Below are 25,011 nucleotides of genomic sequence, written 5' to 3' on the forward strand. Positions count from 1 at the left end.
TAAAAATCTCAGTTTTTCTATCAACAAAATATTAAGGTATTTACATGACACTACACCAGGTACCAATAAAACGGAGTTAATTATTTTGGATGTAAATAAAATACCAGACGAATTATTAAAGGTGTAATTGCAATAAAGCAGGTACTCGTTTCATTTATTGTCTGAAATAGACGATCATTAGTGCTTGTGTCTCTGAGTGAACAGGTTGTATTGCATTGTGTTTTTGGTGTTTATGATTATAGTTTTTCAATTTGAAGTACGTCCGTACGATATTTGCCACTTTCTTGGAATTCTGTCTCAAAACCCGTTTCCCAACCGTGCGTCGCCGTCGGTCAGATCAGAAATGCTTGCCGGTCCGCAAAAAAATAACACTACTTTTTCAAAATTTTACTGAATAGATAACAAATTAAATATTTGAATTATCTATTTGCAAAGGATACGAGCAACATCAATTTTAATATTAAACAGACGGAAGCACCAATTGAATATTCTTCTGATTACATTAAGAATGATTTTTTTTATATATGTTGGTCTTCTGGATGTACTTGTTGAACCCATTACGATGATCCAGTTGCTAAGGTATTTTTTGCGACCTCACGAGAACGTTCGATTGTGTGGATCATAATAAATTATTGACAAAATTATATGCATATGGTGTAAGGGGCGTACCTTTAGATTGGATTACCTCGTTTTTGAAAGATAGGAGACAATATGTAAGCTTGACTCATCATTGTGATGAACACGGTGATTTACACAAAAGTTGAAATAGGAGTTCCTCACGGTTCAGTTCTGGGCCCGATACTGTTTATTTTATACATCAATGAATTAGATACTTTAATACCAGAAATGTTTCTTTCTATGTACGCCGATGATCAATCTGTTATTATTTCAGCTAAATCTGATAATGATGTAGAATATAAATGCAATAGGGTGTTAGATATCTTAAATAACTGGTACGTTTCTAACAAACAACACTGTAATGTAGAGAAAACTCAGTATATAAGATTTCACAATCGTCAAAAAATTTGTAATTCATTGAATTTAAAGATTGGAAAGCACAATTTGGTTAGTAATAATGCTATTAAGTTTTTGGGAATAGCTGTTGACGAAGGTCTAAATTGGAAATTACACTGTGAACAATTGAATATTAAGTTTAATTTCTGTGACATATTTAATTCGGAATGTAAAATCTGTTTTAACTAAAGAACAACTACTTAATATATATTACGGTTTAGTCGAGTCTAGGTTGAGGTATGGTTTGTGCTTATGGGGTAGTTCAACTTTATTTTCAGATATTTTTATTGGTCAAAAAAATATATTAATTGTAAGATGTATGGCAGGTGTTGCGAATACTGTGTCGTATAGGAATATATTTAAGGATTTTATTATCTGTATATGTGTATATAAATAAATATTAATTTTTGAAGAATAGGGATATTCACTGCATTAATACAAGTCAAAATGATAAATATCATATAAATTTTTTAAAATATAAAATTTCATTGAATTCACTTAAGATTTTTAATCATTTAAGTGATCACATTAAGCATGCTAAAAGTTTAAAAAATTTTAAAAATGTGCTAAAAGGATTTTTAGTCGAAAGTTGTTATTATACTTTAGACGAATTTTTTATAGTTTAGTTTGTAAGGCAATTATTTTGACTATTCCTATACAAATTTGTATTTTGTCTTAGAGGAAATAAAAAATTACTATTATCAAAAATTTATTCTGGCACATTTTCAATTTACTGGCCACTGCAATTCGTACACACTGCTATACATTTCAAGCCAACTTTCCTTGCATTACTGCAACTATTTTGGCAGTTATAAAATATTAATTTAAGAGAGGCTGGTCATTTTTCATTGTCTGCCCCAATCGAGAAAATTCCTCAATTCGTAACCATTTTTGCCTGTGCAAAATGAAAGTCATACCAATAAATTAAAACATAAATCGTATACAGGGTGTTTCTGAAATAAGTACGTTCCTTGAAAAGGGTTATAGAAAGCATGAAAACGAGCAAGTTTTTTTAAGCAACGGATGGTCTAAACTAGTGCTGGGAATCATATTCGAATAATTCGAATATTCGAATTAGTACTATCTATAAATTCGAATAAATGTAAATGTAACTATTCGAATAATATGACTATTCAAATTATTCGAATAATTTAACAATTTGAACAATCGAACATTTGANTTTCGGGCTGAAATTTTTACCACTTATTAAGGGTGAAAAAAGCCTCAAAAATCCTGAATTACAAGTGTCTGCGATGAAAATTGCATTAATTATTAGCAATTGAAAAAAACGGCAATTTTCGACCATTTTTGAGCTCTTGTGCATAAACAAATTATCGGAATTTAATCGGACTTTTCTCATTTTATAGGCTTATTTAATACTTACCTACCTTTTTTTGTATAAACTTTTTTCGCTGTGAATAATAGTTTTTTTACGCGAGTCAAAAAACCACTTTTCAATAACTTTGACCACTGTTAAAACAAAGTTTCCCAACTAGCCTCGAGTTGATTTTTTGATATTTTATTTATAACGGGTTTCCGAACAATATGCCGCAGAGAAACTTCTAATAGTATTTTTTTCCCGAAACAGGCTCTTTCATGTCTATAATGACTGGGCTATTAAGGATTTTCGAATTTTAACTTTATGTTGTCTGTGGATTTATGAATTATCTGTATATGTTTGTATAAATAAATATAAATTTTTGATGAATAGGGATATTCACTGCATTAATACAAGGCAAAGTGATAAATATCATATAAATTTTTATAAATATAAAATTCATTGAATTCACGGATATGTCTTGGTCTTAAGATTTTTAATCATGATCACATTAAGCATGCTAAAAATTTAAAAGTTTTTAAAAATGTGTTAAAAGGTTTTTTACGCTACAGTTGTTATACTTTAGGCGAGTTTTTTATGGTTTAGTTTGTAAAGCAATTATTTTGACAATTCCTATACAAATTTGTATTTTGTCTTAGAGGAAATCAAATTTAAAAAATAACCCACAGACTACTACGATTTTTTTTTTGGAATCAGTTTTTTCGAAAATTACTTTGGGGATTTTTTTTATTAAACATGTGGTAACGGGGCGTTCTTCGGTATCACTTAAAACCGCCGTGGCTCAAAATGTACCAATTTTTATCAAGGAAAATTTTTTTATACAACCTCAAACGTTTTATTTATTGAATTTGCGTTTCCGTTAAAAATGTAGATCGCATTGGAAATGTCTGAAAGTTATTGTAAATCTACAATATTGTTCCTCTACTTTCTTGACAAATTTAAGTATTAACGTAAAAACGTATATTCTTCTGGACTTTTCTAAGTTGCACATGCCTCCTTTATTCGGATCTGGAGAAGAAAAATATTTTGAGGCGGTACGAAATAGTTAAACGGGGAGGCTTGTAGAGATATCTAATATTTAAGTTATTTCTATTTGTTTATTTTAGAATATTTCAAACTTCCATTTCTTTTTTTACGTAATTTGTTGAAATAAATGCTACTAGCTATTACTTTTACGTTAATAGTTAAATTTGTCAAGTAAGTAGAGGAACAATATTGTAGATTAACAATAATTTTCAGACATTTCCAATGCCTTCTACATTTTTTTACGAAAACACAAATTCAGTAAATAATACTTTGAGGCTAGGTATATAAAAAAATATTCTTCTATAAAAATTGATGAAATTTGGGCACAATGGATTTAAGTGATGCGGAAGAACGCTACATTGTTAATAAAAAAAATCCCTAAAGTAATTGTCGAAAAAAAATTGATTGCAAAAAAAATCGTAATAGTTTGTGGATTAGCAATTGGATCATCGTAATAGGTTCAACCTTAGAGCATACAACTACTGGAGGCAGCGTAGACGATAATTCTGAACAACAAATTCATAATGCTCGCATTAGGTTTTATTACAATATTAGAAAATTTGATCAAATTTCTACAATATTTAAACCTAATTCTAAATTCACTGCAAAAGTATAATTCGTTACCAGTAAATATTAAATCATCTAATGTTGCTACATTTCGAAAAGGAATCAAGGAATTTTTTACGATTAGTCGAGGTCTTATGTAGTATTCAACGTAATATGTACTACTTATATTGTATACTTTGATTAACTATTTTGGGTAAGAGATTTGTAATTATTTTTGTATTGTATTATTTTCTTTGTTATATTTGTTGTGTTAGAGTAGTTGTGCTGAGCAACTCTGATGGATCTTTACTAGATATTGCCAGTATAATTGTATGCTAGTGGAGACATGTAACTGGTAAAGTTTATTTATTTACTCTGTCTTAAAAAGTTTTAAATTTTCTTAATATTTTAAAATATATTTTTTTATTCCTCGCATTTTGTTATTTAAAGTTGCCATTTGCAAAAAAATTCTGATAATTTTTCTTAAGGTAATTCTAACTAAACACTATTTTTATTAATTAAATTTTGCATTTACCGAGTTTAAATCTGCAACACAATACGTTACAGTGCAGCGGTTACACTTTTAATTGCCACTTCATGAAAAATGTGTATCGCACCCATAGACCACCGCACTGCTGTCGAAGCGTACATATAAAATTGATATTAAAAAAAAAGTCAGAGATGAATAAAATTAAATAAAATATCGCCCCTTTGTCTACTTTGCTAAATGCCAGAATTTATGTTTTAATAACTTCGGTTTGTCGATACTTCATCTTTATCATATTTAACTAATATTCAATTTGATTTTTTTCAGAGCCCGGGTGAAAAACGGAATTCGTATTCAAGAAGCAGTGCCTGCTGGAGCACCAGCTTGGAACATTACGGTTGACATCAACCCCAGACAAATTGGGGCTACCATAACCCTTGTCAGACGTGAACCTCCTGACACCGAGTCTGCAGCGGCCATTGGAGAGTGAGTTACCATCAGTTAATTAATATTGATTTGATAATTGATAGAGCGTTTATCCCGGACTAACACCATCCATCCCGAATGTCATCAGTTTCAATGAGAGTAGTCAATTGCTTGTTAATCATTATTTGACACTTGTACATTATTAAAGCTTTTCACCGTTTAGTGAAATAATCGCTTGTCCTTTTTATTTTTCTTTTAACATTATTGTTGTCTGTTTCCAAATATTGAATTATCATATTTAAATTCATTGTTAAATATTGAAAACTAGTTGAAAAGGAAAAGGATATGTTAATAAATATCCTGGTGTTTCAGGTACTTAATTAAAAAATCTCAGTTTTTCTATCAACAAAATATTAAGGTATTTACATGACACTACACCAGGTACCAATAAAACGGAGTTAATTATTTTGGATGTAAATAAAATACCAGACGAATTATTAAAGGTGTAATTGCAATAAAGCAGGTACTCGTTTCATTTATTGTCTGAAATAGACGATCATTAGTGCTTGTGTCTCTGAGTGAACAGGTTGTATTGCATTGTGTTTTTGGTGTTTATGATTATAGTTTTTCAATTTGAAGTACGTCCGTACGATATTTGCCACTTTCTTGGAATTCTGTCTCAAAACCCGTTTCCCAACCGTGCGTCGCCGTCGGTCAGATCAGAAATGCTTGCCGGTCCGCAAAAAAATAACACTACTTTTTCAAAATTTTACTGAATAGATAACAAATTAAATATTTGAATTATCTATTTGCAAAGGATACGAGCAACATCAATTTTAATATTAAACAGACGGAAGCACCAATTGAATATTCTTCTGATTACATTAAGAATGATTTTTTTTATATATGTTGGTCTTCTGGATGTACTTGTTGAACCCATTACGATGATCCAGTTGCTAAGGTATTTTTTGCGACCTCACGAGAACGTTCGATTGTGTGGATCATAATAAATTATTGACAAAATTATATGCATATGGTGTAAGGGGCGTACCTTTAGATTGGATTACCTCGTTTTTGAAAGATAGGAGACAATATGTAAGCTTGACTCATCATTGTGATGAACACGGTGATTTACACAAAAGTTGAAATAGGAGTTCCTCACGGTTCAGTTCTGGGCCCGATACTGTTTATTTTATACATCAATGAATTAGATACTTTAATACCAGAAATGTTTCTTTCTATGTACGCCGATGATCAATCTGTTATTATTTCAGCTAAATCTGATAATGATGTAGAATATAAATGCAATAGGGTGTTAGATATCTTAAATAACTGGTACGTTTCTTACAAACAACACTGTAATGTAGAGAAAACTCAGTATATAAGATTTCAAAATCGCCAAAAAATTTGTAATTCATTGAATTTAAAAATTGGAAAGCACAATTTGGTTAGTAATAATGCTATTAAGTTTTTGGGAATTGCTATTGACGAAGGTCTAAATTGGAAATTACATTGTGAACAATTGAATATTAAATTAAGTTCTGTGACATATTTAATTAGGAACGTAAAATCCGTTTTAACTAAAGAACAACTACTTAATATATATATTACGTATTAGTTGAGTCTAGGTTGAGGTATGGTTTGTACTTATGGGGTGGTTCAACTTTATTTTCAGATATTTTTATTGTTCAAAAAAAAATATTAAGATGTATGGCAGGTGTTGCGAATACTGTGTCGTGTAGGAATATATTTAAGAATTTTGGAATTTTAATTTTATGTTGTTTGTGGATTTATGAATTATCTGTATATGTGTATATAAATAAATATAAATTTTTGAAGAATAGGGATATTCACTGCATTAATACAAGGCAAAGTGATAAATATCATATAAATTTTTATAAATATAAAATTCATTGAATTCACGGATATGTCTTGGTCTTAAGATTTTTAATCATGATCACATTAAGCATGCTAAAAATTTAAAAGTTTTTAAAAATGTGTTAAAAGGTTTTTTACGCTACAGTTGTTATACTTTAGGCGAGTTTTTTATGGTTTAGTTTGTAAAGCAATTATTTTGACAATTCCTATACAAATTTGTATTTTGTCTTAGAGGAAATCAAATTTAAAAAATAACCCACAGACTACTACGATTTTTTTTTTGGAATCAGTTTTTTCGAAAATTACTTTGGGGATTTTTTTTATTAAACATGTGGTAACGGGGCGTTCTTCGGTATCACTTAAAACCGCCGTGGCTCAAAATGTACCAATTTTTATCAAGGAAAATTTTTTTATACAACCTCAAACGTTTTATTTATTGAATTTGCGTTTCCGTTAAAAATGTAGATCGCATTGGAAATGTCTGAAAGTTATTGTAAATCTACAATATTGTTCCTCTACTTTCTTGACAAATTTAAGTATTAACGTAAAAACGTATATTCTTCTGGACTTTTCTAAGTTGCACATGCCTCCTTTATTCGGATCTGGAGAAGAAAAATATTTTGAGGCGGTACGAAATAGTTAAACGGGGAGGCTTGTAGAGATATCTAATATTTAAGTTATTTCTATTTGTTTATTTTAGAATATTTCAAACTTCCATTTCTTTTTTTACGTAATTTGTTGAAATAAATGCTACTAGCTATTACTTTTACGTTAATAGTTAAATTTGTCAAGTAAGTAGAGGAACAATATTGTAGATTAACAATAATTTTCAGACATTTCCAATGTCTTCTACATTTTTTTACGAAAACACAAATTCAGTAAATAATACTTTGAGGCTAGGTATATAAAAAAATATTCTTCTATAAAAATTGATGAAATTTGGGCACAATGGATTTAAGTGATGCGGAAGAACGCTACATTGTTAATAAAAAAAATCCCTAAAGTAATTGTCGAAAAAAAATTGATTGCAAAAAAAATCGTAATAGTTTGTGGATTAGCAATTGGATCATCGTAATAGGTTCAACCTTAGAGCATACAACTACTGGAGGCAGCGTGCCAGTGGCCGAGTGTAGCGGAGGTTGTAGAGAAAGAGAGAGGTATAGGAGGATATATGCTATCTCTCTCTAGCAGCATGCGATTGGGGGGATTGGGCGATGGGGGAGAGGACGGCAGCTAATCACGTGCTTCTAGAGAGAGCTAGCACATACCTCTCGGCCAATGGGACGCTGCTCCAGTAGTATATGCTCTAAGAGTTCAACAAGTACATCTAGATTCTAGAAAACCGATATATAAAAAAATCATTAAAATCGCGCGTATAAAATTTTTTAGATTAGTTCTTATTGGGTCACACTGTATGTAACGCGAGTATCTAACTTTAATTCTAAAACTCTTGTACCTTTCTAGATTTCAGTGAGAAAAGAATATTCAGAACTGAGTGAACATCCACATGGATAATTTTTGTTTGTTCATGGAATATAAATTTCTCGATAAACAAAGAATGCGATTAGTACCTTCACAATTACATCATCTGTAGGTAAAATGTAGAACAGGTGCATAATTTATGGATTATGCCCAAAAATGTATCTGCTAGGTCTTCGTATGTAATGTAATTGGATTAATGTTTAAAATTTAAAGGATTAATTTTTAAAATTTAAAAGGTTAACAAAATTGTGAAAAAATATAGGCACTTCTTGCATTATTTAAATTTTAATAGTTAAAGGTTAGGTTTAACCTGATGCAAACTACATATTTTCACTCGTTATTAGATATTTTAGGAACTGTTATCACGATTTCCAAACAACGTATAGCATGAGTTTAATAATAATAAAAATAAACAAGTGTTTCCCTTAAAAAATACATCCGTTAACTTAACCAAAAGATAAATAATTGATATACTTATCTATTATTAAAAAGTTAATACGTACATCTTGTTTTAGAGTTACAGAACTATTCACTTGGCTAATAGAAATTACAGAAGATGCAACGGAAGTGTATGACGGAGCTAAAATTGTTTGGACGGCAAGGTTCGAACCGCATCAAGAAGAATCAGAAAATACTGATTTCCACAGAACAGAGGGAAGAAAATCTACTTCTAGATTTGAAATTCAGAAAGATGATATTCAAGCAGTTGTACCAATAAGCAAGGTATTTTTCACATATAACTATAATTTCTACGTATCTAATTCATTAAATGCCAATTCATAATAACCCGGTCCAAGTAGCTCAAAATAGGGGTAAACTTGCAATAATTCGTATAAAGCTGAAAATTAGTACGAATGTTGGGAAGACCATTATAAATGAAATGTGAAAAGTCCCCATCAATCCCACATCTGCAAAAAAATTTATTCATGTCAAAGTTCGCAAATATGGGTTTTTTGCATTTTTCAGCCAAACGGTACGTTTTATCATAAAAATAAACATTGTAGATCATGCAATTATCTATAAAAATTGTTCTTACACTTTTTTTCCCTAAGAATCACCATTTCTGAGATATAGCGACTCAAAAAGTTGAAAAAGTTGTGTTCTCCATAATATGCACACTTTCCACGCCACCTGTGAGGTAGTGTACTTGACGCGTTTTCCTAACATGGTTTCCCCGGTAGGGAAATAATATTGTATTAAATAAAAAATTGTACTATTGGAAATGCTGAAAGCGGTGTGAATTATGAATAATTGGGAAAACTATTCGTCTGATTGATAATTATCTAATAGAACTACAAGTGTAATGTCTTCTTCTTTTCCTTCTTCTTCTTCCTGCTGGATAAAAGTAAATTGTTCTAACAGCGATGCATCAGGTGTCTCCTCGCTGATATCGTAGAATCCTCTTCTGATGGCGATTCAACATTGGAGCACGACTGGCCTTGGCAACTGGTACATGCTAATGAACAAAACAATCCAACTTTTTTGCAGCCGCACTTAGCACTACACCCCTTTTTGCAATTGCAAAAAATTGTATTGAGGAGATTTTCCGGTGCAGGTGGGAGGAAAGTCTGGATTGGTTCCAATGTATTGTCAATTAATTTCCAACCCCAGTCTTCTGGGTCCAGTTGATTACCAAGCCACACTTGATAATACCCGAAATCAGAGCTGGGCAAAATACTTTCAAAATGTATTTAAAATACAAATTACAAAATACTAGTACGAAAGTATTTTAAAATACTTAAAAACAAAATACTTCTTTGGCAAAGCATTTTAAATATAAATTATTTAGTATTTAGTATTTAAAATACTATTTTAAGTATGTTAAATATTAAATATATTGAAAATATTCATTAAAAGTATTTAAAATATTTTTGTGAAATATCAATCTTAAGATGTAATTAAAAAATATATATTGTATGTACAAGGCAAGCCCAATTTCAAGATCATCAAAAAATTAAAAAAAAACTAGACATAAGTCTGGAAACATTCATTTTCATTTGGATTACTGAGATACAGAATATTTAATTCACTTATAATTTTTCATTAGTTTTTCTTAGAATAGCCCACTAATGATAAAATAAAGTATTTTAAATCTTGATAATTGGCTACTGACTTGTACAGTGATGATAGTGACCAAAAATGTAGTAGACAGAATAGCAATAACACCACGCACAGCAGTGCAGGTGCGTAATTTTTTTATCACGTGTTATATCAGTCACAGGCAAACAGAATTTTTGCTTTTGGTATTTTGGGTATTTTAAATTTTTCGAGTCATTTAAATACTTTTTTAAAATACAAAATAGAAATTACTTTGTTAAAGTATTCGAAATACAAAATATTTTTGGAGTTATAATAAAAGTATTTTAATTACAAAATACTATTTTATATTTAAAATACTATTTGGTATTTTTTTGTCAAAAGACTCCCAGCTCTGCCCGAAATAGATGTTGATGAGGAGAGGTTGGAGGAAGTCAAGCTAATTGCACTCGTTTATTGCGTTGTTGTTGCACTCGATGTTGTTCAAGGTTATATGGGTATATAAAATGAGAGACTGTGTTTCTTTTCTGTTTATATTCTCAGAATCGTACAATTTGGACGTATAAGTTACACAGACCGATATATTTACTTGTATTACGGGTCCAGTGATGTATACCTATAGGCGGCGTACATATTATGAAAAATAAAACTTTTTCAACTTTTTGAATCGCTATACCTCAGAAATGGTGATTCTTAGGAAAAAAAGTGTAAGAGCAATTTTTATAAATAATTGTATGATCTACAATTTTTGTCTGACCTATTTTTATGGTAAAACATACCGTTTGGCAGAAAAATATAAAAACCCATATTTGCGAACTTTGATCTTTCTTACAGATGTGGGATTGATGGGGATTTTTCACATTTCATTTATAATGGTGTTCCCAACAATCGTACCAATTTTCAGCTTTATGCGAATTATTGTAACCTTGAATGTCTATTTTCACTGGGCTATAAGGGTAGACAGTTAAGTTGTTCAGACGACTCACAGCACGCGATTGAGTGGTACTACTCGGTGGTGTGACCGAGTCAACTAAAGGCACCCAGCACTTTGTATTTTTGCTTTTGAAAATTTATCACGATTCCTAAATGGACGGACGTTGTTTAATTGTAATAATAAATCTATCTGAATCTAAGTTTGCAATCGCGTACACGTAGATGTACTATAATACAGAGCTACTGAAGTCGCTGGACTGTGCTACTAAAGTAGAATTTACAGATCACACTCTGATCTATAAACAAAACGAGCCAGGCAACTAACTTGCAGGTTTACAAATAGGTATGGGAACAAGTAAGCAGGTGTTTCTAAACTCAAAAGATTTCAGTCAGTGAACTGATCACCATGAAAAAGAAATGCTACTCAGTCCTTTTTGTATGGACTCCAAAATCGAATCGTTTACAGATTGCATCGGTGGATCTAGTGTATCCGATTTGGTTGGTCGGCACTAGTCATATCAATATTCTCAATCAGTAAGAGGGCTAATTAACGAATTATTTGCTCGCTGAAAGACATCACTCAAACCATTCGCCTAACTCACCTAACTCAACCGTATTAAAAAGTATTAGAATGCCATTACAGACATATTAAAAAATGTCTTTATTTTGAGTCTTTCATTAAAAAAAAACATCATTCCCACAGTTGAATACTATTTTTAGGAACTTCAACGAAAAATGATAACATTGTTGGTTTTTATAGTAGAATTGTATATTTCTAAAGTGTCCTAAAATTCATGCATACGGGGTAAATGGCTTCCACGTCTTTGCTGGCACATACGCACTCATTTGTCGAAATTTGCCATGACCGTTTTGCATAAATGCGATTAATTTCGTTTATATAGCGCTTAATTTCCTCTTTCAATGCGTGGGTGGTCGTGAGCTTGTTGGCATAAACCTTAGACTATAAAAAAAAAACTGAAAAAAGTCCAACGGCGTTAAATCGCATGATCTGGGCGGCCAATTCTGATCACTAAAATGGGAAATTACTGGGCCAGGAAATGACTTATGCAGTAATTAAATTGTTTCTCGGGCTGTATATGGCACCGTCTACGTTCATATCTTGCTATTTAAGCACAAAAAACTGAATTATCATGTCGTGATAGCGAACACCATTAACTTTATTGCCTGACCAGCCGCATTTTGGAAGAAGAGGGGTCCGATCATGTTTCCAGCCCAAAATCCGCACCAAACAATGACACGTTGTGAATGCATTTGTTTTCTCAACAATCACTCGAGAATTTTCTGAACTCCAAATGCGATAATTTTGTCGATTAACGAAGCCATCGACATATTTATTTAGGCATACCCATATATAGGTCTGGTCGAACTAAACGTGCAGACGGTAGAAATGTATACGCGCCATTATTCCATGGCTAGAAATTGGCCTCAATGATTTGGGATCGAGGGGGATTATCCCTCTTTATCCTGCCTCATCTCGTGTAGGCCTGGACAGCCTTCGTAGGTGGGCCCCATCCGTCGTCTACCCCGACCGCAAATGCGGCCGGTGTAGGCGCTTTGTGGGACCTCCTTTTGTCCTGGCTGGGTCCCGCCGGCTAGGGCCCTTTCTTCTGGTGCTCTTCTTGCTTCGCCGGCTCGTCTGTGTAAACCCCGGGGGTAGTGTCATGTTTATGTGTGGTATGGTTGGGTAGGGTAGTGCGGCTATGCAGCCTGGGATGCGCTTTGCTAAGGTGGCCCTTAGCGCAGCGCGGGAGGGGAGGGGAAAGGAGGGTATGGGGGGTGTGTATGTGTGTGTGTGTGTGTCGTCTTCGTTTCTTGATCCTGGCTGTCTCTGAAACAGAAAAGGTTAGCGGGCAGGGGGGGGGGGGGTTGGGGTGGTCACCCGGGGTCAAAAAGTGTCTAGGTCTTTTGTGTTTGTCGGTCACGTCGGGTACGTAGTCAACGGCTTGCCTGAGGAGGGGATTGTCATGTCTAGCGGCTACGTCAAACCGTTTCTCCGCGTTTTGTCTTATTGTCTGTGCAGCGTTTGTGTATTGTAAGTCTCGTAATATGTCAGTGTTTCTTACGTACCAGGGCGCGTCGGTGGCCGTGCGGAGGGCTATGTTTTCCAAAGCCTGTAATGTTCGAAAAATCAGCATCCACTTGTTCTATAATCTATCCAAAGAACTGCGTCGTCAGTAGGCTTCAGTTCTTAAAACGTCCAATTCTTGACCACGATATCGAATTGATGTTCGTGGACTCTCAATAAAACTCTCACGAATTGCTTCGATGTTTTGTGTTGAAATACTTGTTGAAGGACGGTCAGAGTGTTTATAGATTGCTAATTGATCCAGTCTCCCTGAATTCCTTCAATTAATGTCCTCATAGTTGGTGACGCTAAATCACTATTCCGACCATATTTTGTACGAAAATTGCGAACTGTAGCTACCCAACCTTCATTCTTTTTTCAAATATTGCTCAACATGAAAACACATTGTTCTTTCATGTAGTGCTCCATTTTTAATAACCCTGAAGTGTCAGCTGTCAGCCTGTCTTTTTTTCGTTGGCAAGACTTTACCGCACAAATGACGCAAAATTCAAATATTGCGTGAATTTTGCGACACCCTATATGTTTGTAGTTGGAACTGTATCCATACTCCAGGGTATTTTCCAAATCCATGTCTTAAGTTAAACACGTCCTTTGGATCATTTAAAATTTAAAAAAAAACTTAAGGACAAAAGTTCTAAATTTCCTTTATTTTGCACAATTCTTATATAGGTAATAATTTACAAATTTTCACATTATTGTACACATAAGAAAATTACAGTTTAACTTTCAAAAACTCTCTGTGAGCCTTAGCACGGCTGTTTAAGTATATATTTTTCATTGTTTCTCGAAATTTCCATCCGTAGAACTGTAGAATAGTACAGAACAATATCTAAGCTTCTATGGGCATGAAATAAATATTATTTTCAAGTAAATCGAGATTTTCTATTTAGATATTAATTATTCGACATAATTATGCACCATTTATGGCCCCTATTATATCCCTGATTTTCCCGTGAGGTGGGTTCACAAAACAGTTGCAGCAAATGTTATATTATTCCTATTTCTAAACTAATTTTTTGAATTTCACATAATTAATTTTGCATTAAAGTTTTACTAACGGACAATCGAGTCTTCAGTGTCAGACAGAGACTAGATACACATAACCGTGCCACTACGACCATGCAGATGCAAACGCATGTGTTTTTAACCATAGCTGTTGCACGTGTTTTAACCTCTCTGACATGATAGACTTGACTCCAATTATGGCCGTACCCTCTCCATCTGACACTGAAAACTCGACTCTCCGTGCATAAAAAATAACTGGTCCGCCATTTTTAGGAGTCCGCTATATTGGATTTAGAGTGACGTCACTTAGCTAACCATGCATTGTCATCCAAACTAAATGTGCATTCAAAATTTCAGCTCAATCTGTTTTAAAATTCAGTTGCAAGATTTGAAAAGCTCTTAAAAAAGCTTGTAAAAAGAGTAGTATTAAGATTCTCTTATTCATCTGTAACAACAATCTTTAATTTTATTTAAGATCATTTTCTAACATTACACTCTGAATTTTATTACATTTTCGGTAAGCCTACGTAATATCTAGAATATGTTTTTTTTACTTATTTTTTTCTGAAAAATATCCCAATCGCATGATCGTAAATGTCAAATAGCTGTTGAATGAAGAATATAAATTATATTTTTTTATTAACATATAATCGACGTGAGCATCCGCGTTAAAAGACGCCTTCTGTTTTGAGATAGAACAATTCGCAATATTAGCAGTTACGAATCTCGTCCGTGTTTCGGTATCGAAGAACATTGTTTACCTTCATTTGATAAGAAAAAATATTTTGAAAATGTTTGAATTACCTTTAAAATTTAGTAAGAGAAAAATGTGTTTAATTAATATCACATTATAGGATTCCACTAACAGTTTTCTAATTTTTTTAAATTGTAACTGGTATAATGTATCATTAAAATTTGAACCATCTTTGGATTTCAGAATATGTCTAGTTTAAGAGCAAAAAAATATTTATTGCAAGGTTTCTCGAAAATGATACAGATTATACAGCTTCACAAAATAGAAAAAGTCTTGTGTAAATGACCAGAATACATTATTCCCATGTATTTTGAGCCGCTGAATTCGAGTCTGATGTCAGATTTACCCCAGCAAGTCATCAGAATTTTCTAACCTGAAAAAATAGCTTAAAATCACTAATATTCCCGAATTTTAGAATGATAGGGCTACAAATAACACAAAAATATATTATTCCCATGAATTCAATGCTAATTCTAATTCTTTCTGCGTTTATGACCGAATACTAAGGCTATGTTAAGCCTTTCTGTTCGTTTATAACTGGGCGCCAAGAAATTTTCGCTCCAGGCATCTCTATGGGTAGCACTGAATTCATGGAATAATTTAGCATTTAAACATTCTGTTTTTGCATTATTTGTAGCCTTATCATTCTAAAATTCGAGAATATTAGTGATTTTAGTGATTTTTTTCAGGTTAGAAGATTCTGGTGATTTGACATCGGATTCGAATTCAACGGGTCAAAATACACGCGACATAGGTCAGACCACGATTTTCAGTCACCTTATGGGCCAAATCTTCGGATTCGTGTTCAGCGGGTATCATAATTATACTCGGCGGCCAAAATGATAAAGAGTGACTAATACATAATATAAAAACACTATTACCATAATGCGTATAAAATATAAAATGATTTCTATTCGGTTCAATATTATTTATCTTTGTGCCGCTCGCCATGCACATCGGTAAAATCTATAATCGTGTATAGACTGAGTTACACTGAACGTCGATCTATATTTTATCTCTGTCTTTTGCATTTGGTAGGGAATAGGGAAATGCTTTTTTAGTGGGTGTAAACGGACTTGATTTGCCCGACCTGAGAAACGTCATAGCATAAGCGTAGCCGAGGGGTCTAATTCCATGGCTATAATAAATTTATAATTTAAAAAAACACAACTGGGACGTTTTAAAATGCTGTAATAATTAAAATTGATCAAAGTGCCGGTTATAGCAAACCGTAAAAAATATTAGATGTTATGTTTTATTATGTTTTTTCAATATTTTCTATATCTTGTTGCCTTTTACGCAGACACGCCAATGGATTTTCGTTCCCGGCACGCTTCATCCCCCTTACTAGTCCAAGAGCTANAAAATCCATTGGCGTGTCTGCGTAAAAGGCAACAAGATATAGAAAATAATGGAAAAAAAATAATAAAACATAACATCTAATATTTTTTACGGTTTGCTATAACAGGCACTTTGATCCATTTTAATTATTACAGCATTTTAAAACGTCCCAATTGTGTTTTTTTAATTTATAAATTTATTATAGCCAAGGAATTAGAACCCTCGTCTACGCTTATGCTATGACGTTTCTCAGGACGGATTAAATCAACTCCGTTTACACCCACTAAAAAAACATTTCTCTATTCCCTATCAAGTGCAAAAGACAGAGATAGAATATAGATGGACGTTCAGTGTAACTCGGTCTCTAGACGATTATAGATTCTATCGATTCATTTATATTCATCAATAAATTGACGAAGTTCTTCATCAATTAATTCACGAATTTATTGATGCAGTGTGGTTTTACACTGCTACGGACTTTGTCAAGTTTTTTGACACATGAATCAGTTCTACCAACGAATCAAAGAAGTAAATACATTTCAAAAATGTCACCTTTCCACTCATAATTATAGTGATACAACAGCGGTACCGTTTTGACACATATATAAATATTAGTGTTTGTAAGTAACAAATCAGTAAAAACAATGCGAAACTAGTACGACGCTTCACAATTATTTACATATTCCAATAACATAACCCCATTACTGATCTGAGGTTGGAAATCTGTTGGGTTGGTACTTCCGAATTTCACGAAGAAATTGACGAAAATTAGAACATGCTCTAATTCGTCAAGAACTTGATGAATAAATTCATGAAGTTATTTGACAGCTGATTTGGTGCATTACACTTGTCCAATTTTTTGATGAAGCGACTTCATGAATTAATTGATCAATAAATTGTCAATGTAAAACAGCTATTAAGTAGGTACTTGCACAAATTTTAAGGGGCAATTCTTTTGAGTGATTTAAAACTAAAAAGTTTACGTAAACATGGGTTTGCAAGTCGGTTGTTTTCGGTATACAATTCATGAATTGTCATTTATAATAAAAGTTCATTGATATACGATGTAATACATTGAAATAAATATACGATGTAATACATTAAAAATAAGTAACAACTTTCTGTGAAGAAATGTGGCTTAAAAAGTGGGTCATTTATTCAAGAATTACTTTATCCAGGGTGTTTGAAAAAGTTGGTACAAAATTTAAGGAGGTGAAAGTAGAGTCAAAAATAGTAAAAAAAGTTGTTATAAACATTGGTCCTCCGGAGCACCGTTTCTGAGATATGGCCCTCCAAAGGAATCTTATCATTTGGATATTTTTTAAAATAACTTTCTTTCTGATTAAGATAATGGAATCAAAATTGTAGGTAATAATCATACCATAAGGATCTTTAACTATCATAAGTTTCATCAAAATCGGTTATAAATATCGATAGTTTTCTAACTACCCTTAAGAGACATTTTTCGAATTTTTTTATTCCTTTTTTTACTACTTTGACTACTTTCACCTTAAATTTTGTACCGACTTTTCCAAACACCCTGTATAATACAGTTAATGTCACTTGACATTTTTTATAAGAAAATAAAAAAAAATTAGACTATTTCAGTTTAATGTTCCTTCTAGAAATATCCGATTCCAAGAATTGGCTTGTACATATCGTCCCTCTTATCACGTAGGGGCGTATAATCCAAGAAATGGATATACACATACGCCTCTACGTGATAATAGGGACGATATGTATACTTACCTGTAGGACCAGAAGTTCGCCCCACTTCTAGTTATATTTCGTCTGAACCAGGTTTCAGCTGATAATGTTGAGATAATGAGATGATATCACATAAATATTCAATATTTTTAAAAGATTATTAATTGACTGTTGACATTAATACCCCTATTGGTTGTATTTTGGGTTCTCCATGTAATATGTCTATTTGGAATTTAAATAAATAGTAACATAAAACTAATATACTATTTACCAAAAACTGAAATGTAGGAGTCAATTTTTAGCTAAATTAAATCGTAGTTTCCAAAAATGCAACCAATGTAATGAAATTATTTTTATGTAGAACTTACTTTTCTTCTATATTTTTTTTCTGTCTTCCCCATTTATTATAATTCAATAAGTATACATGGAAAATTAATGATAGTTGGCTTTATAAACTATATATGGCCCAAAAATGTTCTGTTGCGAAAATACGGGTGTTAAAATTTAAGGAAAAAGAAGGAAATAAATTCATATTTTCGAAACCGCTTGAGATATTTCAATGATATTTAGTACGTAGTGATAGTTAATAAAGAAGCATGTTTTTCAATAAAAACATTAGTGGTATTTTTAACTCTAACAGTGACGAGCGTACGAGCACTGACTTTTATATATTTAAAGTAAAAAATGGTACGCCAATTTTTCCCAAATAAAATTATTTTTGAAATTCCCGTTCAATTCGAAAGATAAGAGCTTTCTTGAGGTTTTGTCTTGAAGCGCCATTTTTGAGTAAAAAGGTAGAACCCGTTGTATTGTCCATAATTAATTAATGTAATTATTGGAGAATACACTGCCACTGTTCGATCTAAAAATTATGTTTGTATTGAAAAACATGCGCCTTTATTAACTATCACTACGTACTAAATATCACAGAAAGATCTCGAACGGTTTCGAAAATATTAATAATTTCCTTCTTTTTCCTAAAGTTTTAACACCCCGTATTTTCGCAACGGAACATTTTTGGATCATAGTTTATACCCTTAAATATTCGCATATCATTAAGGAGCATCCTGTATTTGATATAATATCTCGGAAAATAATATGTCCACATCTTATTTCAACTTTAAAAAAAATTGTAAATGAAGGAATTGATGTCTTCTGCGTGGTAATTTGACGGGAATTTATTCTACTAAGTATTTTTATGAAAATATACATTTATTCATATATTTATATACAACATATAACGTAAATAAAACATAAATCAATAAACATAATAAGTACATTATTCTATATCTTTCGACATACGTGCTTGTTTCTAGTTTAATTATTTTATTTGATTAAGTGAATTTGGTCATTATCGGCTGAAATATATTAATTTTAATAATTCACAGTTGAATGTAGTGCTGTAAAATAAGAGTTTTTTCTCATACCTTATACTTTCTAATAAATAGTCTGTCCTATTTAGACACTCACAGGTAATAGGATTATTCAAAATATACAACTCTTTCGAGGTTTTGGTCAAGTATTCCACCACATCATCAGGTACACAAGAAATTTTATTATTATTTAAATAAAGTCTGCTTCCTTCTTTTAAATTATGGAGAATTGTTGAAATCTGCTGTATATGATTTCCCTCCAAATGAAAATTGACTGGATTTTTAAAGTTGAAGTTTAAATCGTACACTTCTTCAATGTTATTTTTGTTCAAAAATATGGTCATAGACTTCTTATGCTGCGGTCTAAGATCTTCAAAAGAATCTCTGGATATATATTTGATAATATTAAATTTGAAATCTATAATGTGTATTTGAGGACTGCCTCGGAAAATATTCGCATTTAATTGCGTTATTTTATTTCTGTCTAAATGTACCTCTCTTAGGTTCGGCATACCCTGGAAAGCACTTTGTTGGATGTCTGATATTTCATTTTTAGATAAGTATATTATTTCCAAGGAGGGGATATTGTTGAAACTTCCATTTATAATTTGAGATAACTTATTCACTGCTAGAGACAATATTTTTAATTGCGGAACATTTTTAAAAGCATGTGGTTGTATTTTAGTTAAATTGATATTAATCATTGAAAGACTTTCTAAAAAAGGAAAATTTTTTATGGTACCCTCACATAAATCTATAACATTAGCTTGGTAAACATCTATTGTAGTATAGTTCTCCAGCAGGTTAAAATTGCTATTAACCTTAAATCCTCTATACGCTTTATTATAATGGACCGTCGCATTCACAGAAAATAAACCATTTTTATTATCACAAACACTGTAAATGTCACTAAAAAGTAATAGTAATAAAAACACTGAAGATAATTTTCTATTCATTGTCATTATTAATGAAAACTAGGTACTTGCTTCTAATTATAATTAGTCACTATTTAAGGCGTTACAGATTGCGTTCGCATATTTATAATATTAAAATTTGATAAACTTTGGCATTACCTCTTAGAATAAAATATCATTCGTTTAATTTTGATACGCAAATCCGATGATGTGAGTAGTATTTTTATTTTAGTTTATTGAATAAAATTTACATCGAATTGGTAATAAAAAGAATTGTTAAATTCATTATTTATCATTAAACATTGACCTAATTTTGTATATTTTGTCCAACATTTATATTACGTTTATCTAGATTGGAAAAGTTTAATTTGAGTCAAGGTTTGTTTGTTTGTATTGGAAATATCGGATATATCATATGACAAATACTTATAATAATAATATACGAAATAAACCAAAATCCAGAAATTTTAAACATGTGGTGTGGTCATCAGTGATCAGTAGCGTACATAAAGAGAAGAGGGCTTGGGGGTCTCAAAAAGCTTCGCAAGGACAATCGGCATCATATTCGCTTAAAACTGTTTAATAACAGTATAGGAGCAGTAATCTAATTTGCTTTGAGACTACCTTTAGCCTGATCATTTTTTATGTGACATAGTCAGAATGGAATGAATTTTTACAATTTAGCTCGTTTTCGTACGTTTTACATAGATCAGAAAAACCTAACCTGACCTAACCTAACTTATCCATTTTTTTTTTATTAAGAACAAAGAAAAGCGCGTATACTGGGAGTCGTGAAGCAAAATGGATTGGTTATCTCTAGACACTATTGCTGACCGTCAGCGTTTGTTTAAATTCAACTCTGAATTTGAATTAAAATTTGTGAAGTTCATATTTTCAGTAGGTATATTTTAAAATGGCTGCATATTCTATTCACTTTAAAAATAACATTCGAAAGAAACTGACTAATTGAAACTATATTGTTAAAAGGAACATAAAATATTATATTTACTTACCTACTTTTTAAATTTCGGAAAAAAACATTTTTTTACGCCAATCGATTATAGTAATATTTTTACATTACGTAATTAATACTTGTAGTTTTGTACTTTACATTTCATCAACTAGGTAATTTTTTGTCATATTTTCTTATATTTTCTTTATGGTTTAACATAATTTGCTAATTATTTTGTAGGACGTCGCAGCAATATAGTAAAGCAACACTTTTGGTCTTTAAAACTAATATCTTAGGTTTTCAGCTGAAAAATAAAAATATGCCCTCTTTACATGCCTTACATTTTTAAAAAAACAGTTCACAGTTGGCCTACAAAATTATAAAGTTACGAAGGCGTTCTATTTGTGCTTTGTAACACTACAACGATTGTTTTAGTCTTTGCCCCATTTGATTTATTTATAAACAATTATAACCATTCCCAAATACTAGACCATGCCTAGTAATGGCATTACACTAAAACTACACTAAATTTTTAACGCGTTCCATTTTTAAGAAAATTTTGAATGAAAGCGGATAAAAACTAAAAAAAAGTTATAGTTTTATTTTTATTACTAGCTTTTGTACTTATAATAATAGGTACTAACAGTTTTACTAAATTTTCTTCAAAACGCTCTCTCAACAGTAATAATAAAGTATTTGATTGAAAACTAAGTTGTATAGAAAAAGACGTGTTGACGGGGTGAGTATTCGTTGGAGAGTCCCTGTGTGTGGAGTCGGTCGTAGGTATATCAGTACGCATGTGGTGGCCGGCGCCAGCCTACCGTAGACCCTTCCTGGAACGTTAGTCCGTCCGGCGGCGTCCTGCTGGCGCTCTTGACGTAAGGCTTAAAAATGGGTCACTTGCGGCATGTGTACCCACATATGTATATAACTTCATAGAAAGCCTAGTAATTAGTAATTATTTCAAATAAAAGTTAAACATAATATTTGCAAATAGTAAGGTACTGATGAAAAAAATACATATCTATATAATATGTATATTGAAAATCACTTCAATGGTGTTTATAGAATCGATGTCAATCTATTGTAATTACTTGTTGATTTTTATCCAAAGTGATGTTATTATGATAGCATATGTTTTCTTATATTATTGTTTTTTTAACTTATTATAGAGTTATTTCTTTAACGTATCTAGAAAGAGTACAGACTGATACAAAAACGTTTGCGTCTGACAAGATAGTTCCGTCCACAAATGATCAAGGGAAACCCTCCAGATAGTAGAAGATCCCGATTAGGTCGACCTTCACCCATCGAGTTTCCTAATGAAATTTGAATTTTGATAATATGACGTATTAATAAACAAAACTTGATATGGTCGACATCCAATTGCTCTGCACAGCTATTTTTAATAAAAAACATTAGTTATTATTTTTTTTCCTGAATATAGATATTGAATTTTTGGATAAATGTATTACCAATCGAAAATAAAATATGTATACAATATGCCAAAGTGTGGTCGACATTCTTGTTCCTTGCATAAAACTAGGTAGATAGGTATAAATAGGTAAATTTGAATTAGTATTTTGTGAGTTATAGGGTTTTCTATATAATTATATATGCAAATGTTGATAATTTTGTTTAATTAAATTTTTTTTTTATTTAAGTATTTTTTTTTATTTAATTTTTTATTAAAAATAGCTGTGCAGGTAAATTGTATGTCGACCAAATCAAGTTTTGTTTATTAATACATTATATTATCAAAATTCAAATTTCATTAGGCAACTCTATGGGTGAAAATCGACCTAAGTCGGGAGCTTAGACTAAGTGTATTTGTAAATCTACGGTTGAATGTATAAAATCGAATACTCAGGACTGTATTAACGTTCCAAAACGACTTCGCTATGGATTTTGTTTCGAAAGTGACAAATAAAAAGTTAAAGCCAATGTAATTTTTTTTTAATTCTAATTTAATACATAACTGTTATAATATATAAAACATCATTTGCATACATAATCTCTAATCGTTTGTCACTTACTTACTTGAAAACAATATCTAAAAAAAAAAATTTCACTATTAATTTAACAAAAGTATACATATTTTTTAGAACTGGGAAGTATTAAATACAGCTGTATTAACGGGTCAGCAAGTGTCTCAAACAATGAAGGTGTTTATAGTTTCACAAGCAGGGAAGGCAGCAGATGTCACATTTCAAGCATCATGTCATTCTGAGGATGAAAGCGTATTAAAGGTATCATTAATATTTTTTCATTTAATTAAATTAACATATGTTTTTTACTTATTTCCTTGTTTGTTCCTTTTTATGGAATTATAATTCTGACTGCATGTTCTTTCCTTTTTAGGTATCCTCCTCATGTGGCTCTGTATATGTAGATGGTAGTGAAGCACGTGGGTCAGTCAATGGATCTGTTTTGGTAAAATATGGAACATATACTGGACTCGCTCAATTTACAGTTTGGATGCCAGAATTTCCTTTGGAGTTAACTGTGGGTGACACAAGATTATCTCAACTTAAATCCTGGCGAATTCCAGATTTTCATCCCAGGTATTTAAAAATATGTTAGGAAATGTATTATTGTGTTTAATCAATAGAAAAATAAATACTGGAAGTTCAAATATTCTAGGTATATACACTTAACTACCAAATATCTTTGGTGCCTAAATAAGATGATTTGATAAATTTGCTTCTTTCTAAATCTTTGTTTTGCGGCTAGAGGGCATTGAAATTGACAAAAGAAAATAGTTTTTTCAAATAATTCCAAAATACTTGGCAATTGAAATTTGGTATGCTACTACTTGTGTATAGTCACTTTTGACATAATAAATAAAGTTATTGTACTTATAGACCAGGGCGAAATATCCCACATCTTGGATGTAAGAGTACAACTCACATAATAAAAGTGTAGATCTCTAGATCTGGGCGAGGTCCGAAAAATTTTCAAAATTGCAAAAATGTTTAAAAAATTTTAAAAAGTTTAAGAATTAAATTTTGCACAATATACTGTAAGTTAAAAATGTTTAAATTTATGACCGATGTTGCAAAATAGCAATAATTGATGAAAAAAAGGCAAAAAGTTTTTTGGGTGATTTCTTAAAAATATTTTAATTGCTCCGAGGGCATTCTAATTTTGGTAAAAAACAATAATTTTTTGAAAAAAAATTTTAAATAATTCGAATTTTCAAAATGTTGCACTGCCTCAAATAAAGCATCTAGATACTTGAAAATTTTGTTCTCATAGACAAGACCGCTCAACCTTTCAAATGGTTTTTGAAAAATTGAAATCGGTTGATTAGGACGGCCACAGTAAATTTTTACAATTAGATTACATTTATCAATTGACAATTTAGTTTTTTTTTCAAAAATTATCGTTTTAAAGTACTCGGAAAGACGCTTCTTAAAAAAGGTAAATTCCGTTTATTGGTTCTAGAGATATAAACGGCCAAAGTTTATCGGCTTCGTTTTTCCGAGTTCTAAGCTGGAAAAACGCACACGCGAAAAGTGACTCAAAACACGAAAAGTGGGGGAGGGGGCTTTCGCTCCGAGTCTGAATTCGGAGGTTCAAAATGCGAAGGTACGAAAAAAATTGCATTATCTCGGCTTCTAATGGACCAATTTCGATCTTTTTTTTTAATCCGATGTCTCGCGAGCCAAGGAATTCGAATATCGTAAT

At 31.6% G+C, this 25,011-nt stretch overlaps 2 protein-coding genes across 2 annotated transcripts in view; one reads left to right on the forward strand and one right to left on the reverse strand.

The window, feature by feature from the left end:
* Nucleotides 1-25,011, forward strand: part of LOC108912684 (transmembrane protein 132B) — a 126,295-nt gene that overhangs the window by 73,813 nt on the left and 27,471 nt on the right. The window contains exons 6-8 of the mRNA XM_018718002.1: nt 8,714-8,921; nt 23,427-23,570; nt 23,683-23,885. Coding sequence (XP_018573518.1) covers nt 8,714-8,921; nt 23,427-23,570; nt 23,683-23,885 — 555 coding nt within the window. The remainder of the gene's footprint in view (nt 1-8,713; nt 8,922-23,426; nt 23,571-23,682; nt 23,886-25,011) is intronic.
* LOC108912683 (slit homolog 3 protein-like) lies at nt 19,352-20,447 on the reverse strand. The gene is made up of 2 exons (XM_018718001.1): nt 19,510-20,447; nt 19,352-19,440 (listed from the first exon to the last, which is right to left on the reverse strand). Exons 1-2 carry the CDS (start codon nt 20,415-20,417, stop codon nt 19,434-19,436), a joined length of 915 nt encoding a protein of 304 aa, XP_018573517.1. The 5' UTR covers nt 20,418-20,447; the 3' UTR covers nt 19,352-19,433.

Source organism: Anoplophora glabripennis, unplaced genomic scaffold (genome assembly GCF_000390285.2).
Source record: "Anoplophora glabripennis isolate ALB-LARVAE unplaced genomic scaffold, Agla_2.0 scaffold852, whole genome shotgun sequence".
NCBI classification, from domain to species: domain Eukaryota; kingdom Metazoa; phylum Arthropoda; class Insecta; order Coleoptera; family Cerambycidae; genus Anoplophora; species Anoplophora glabripennis.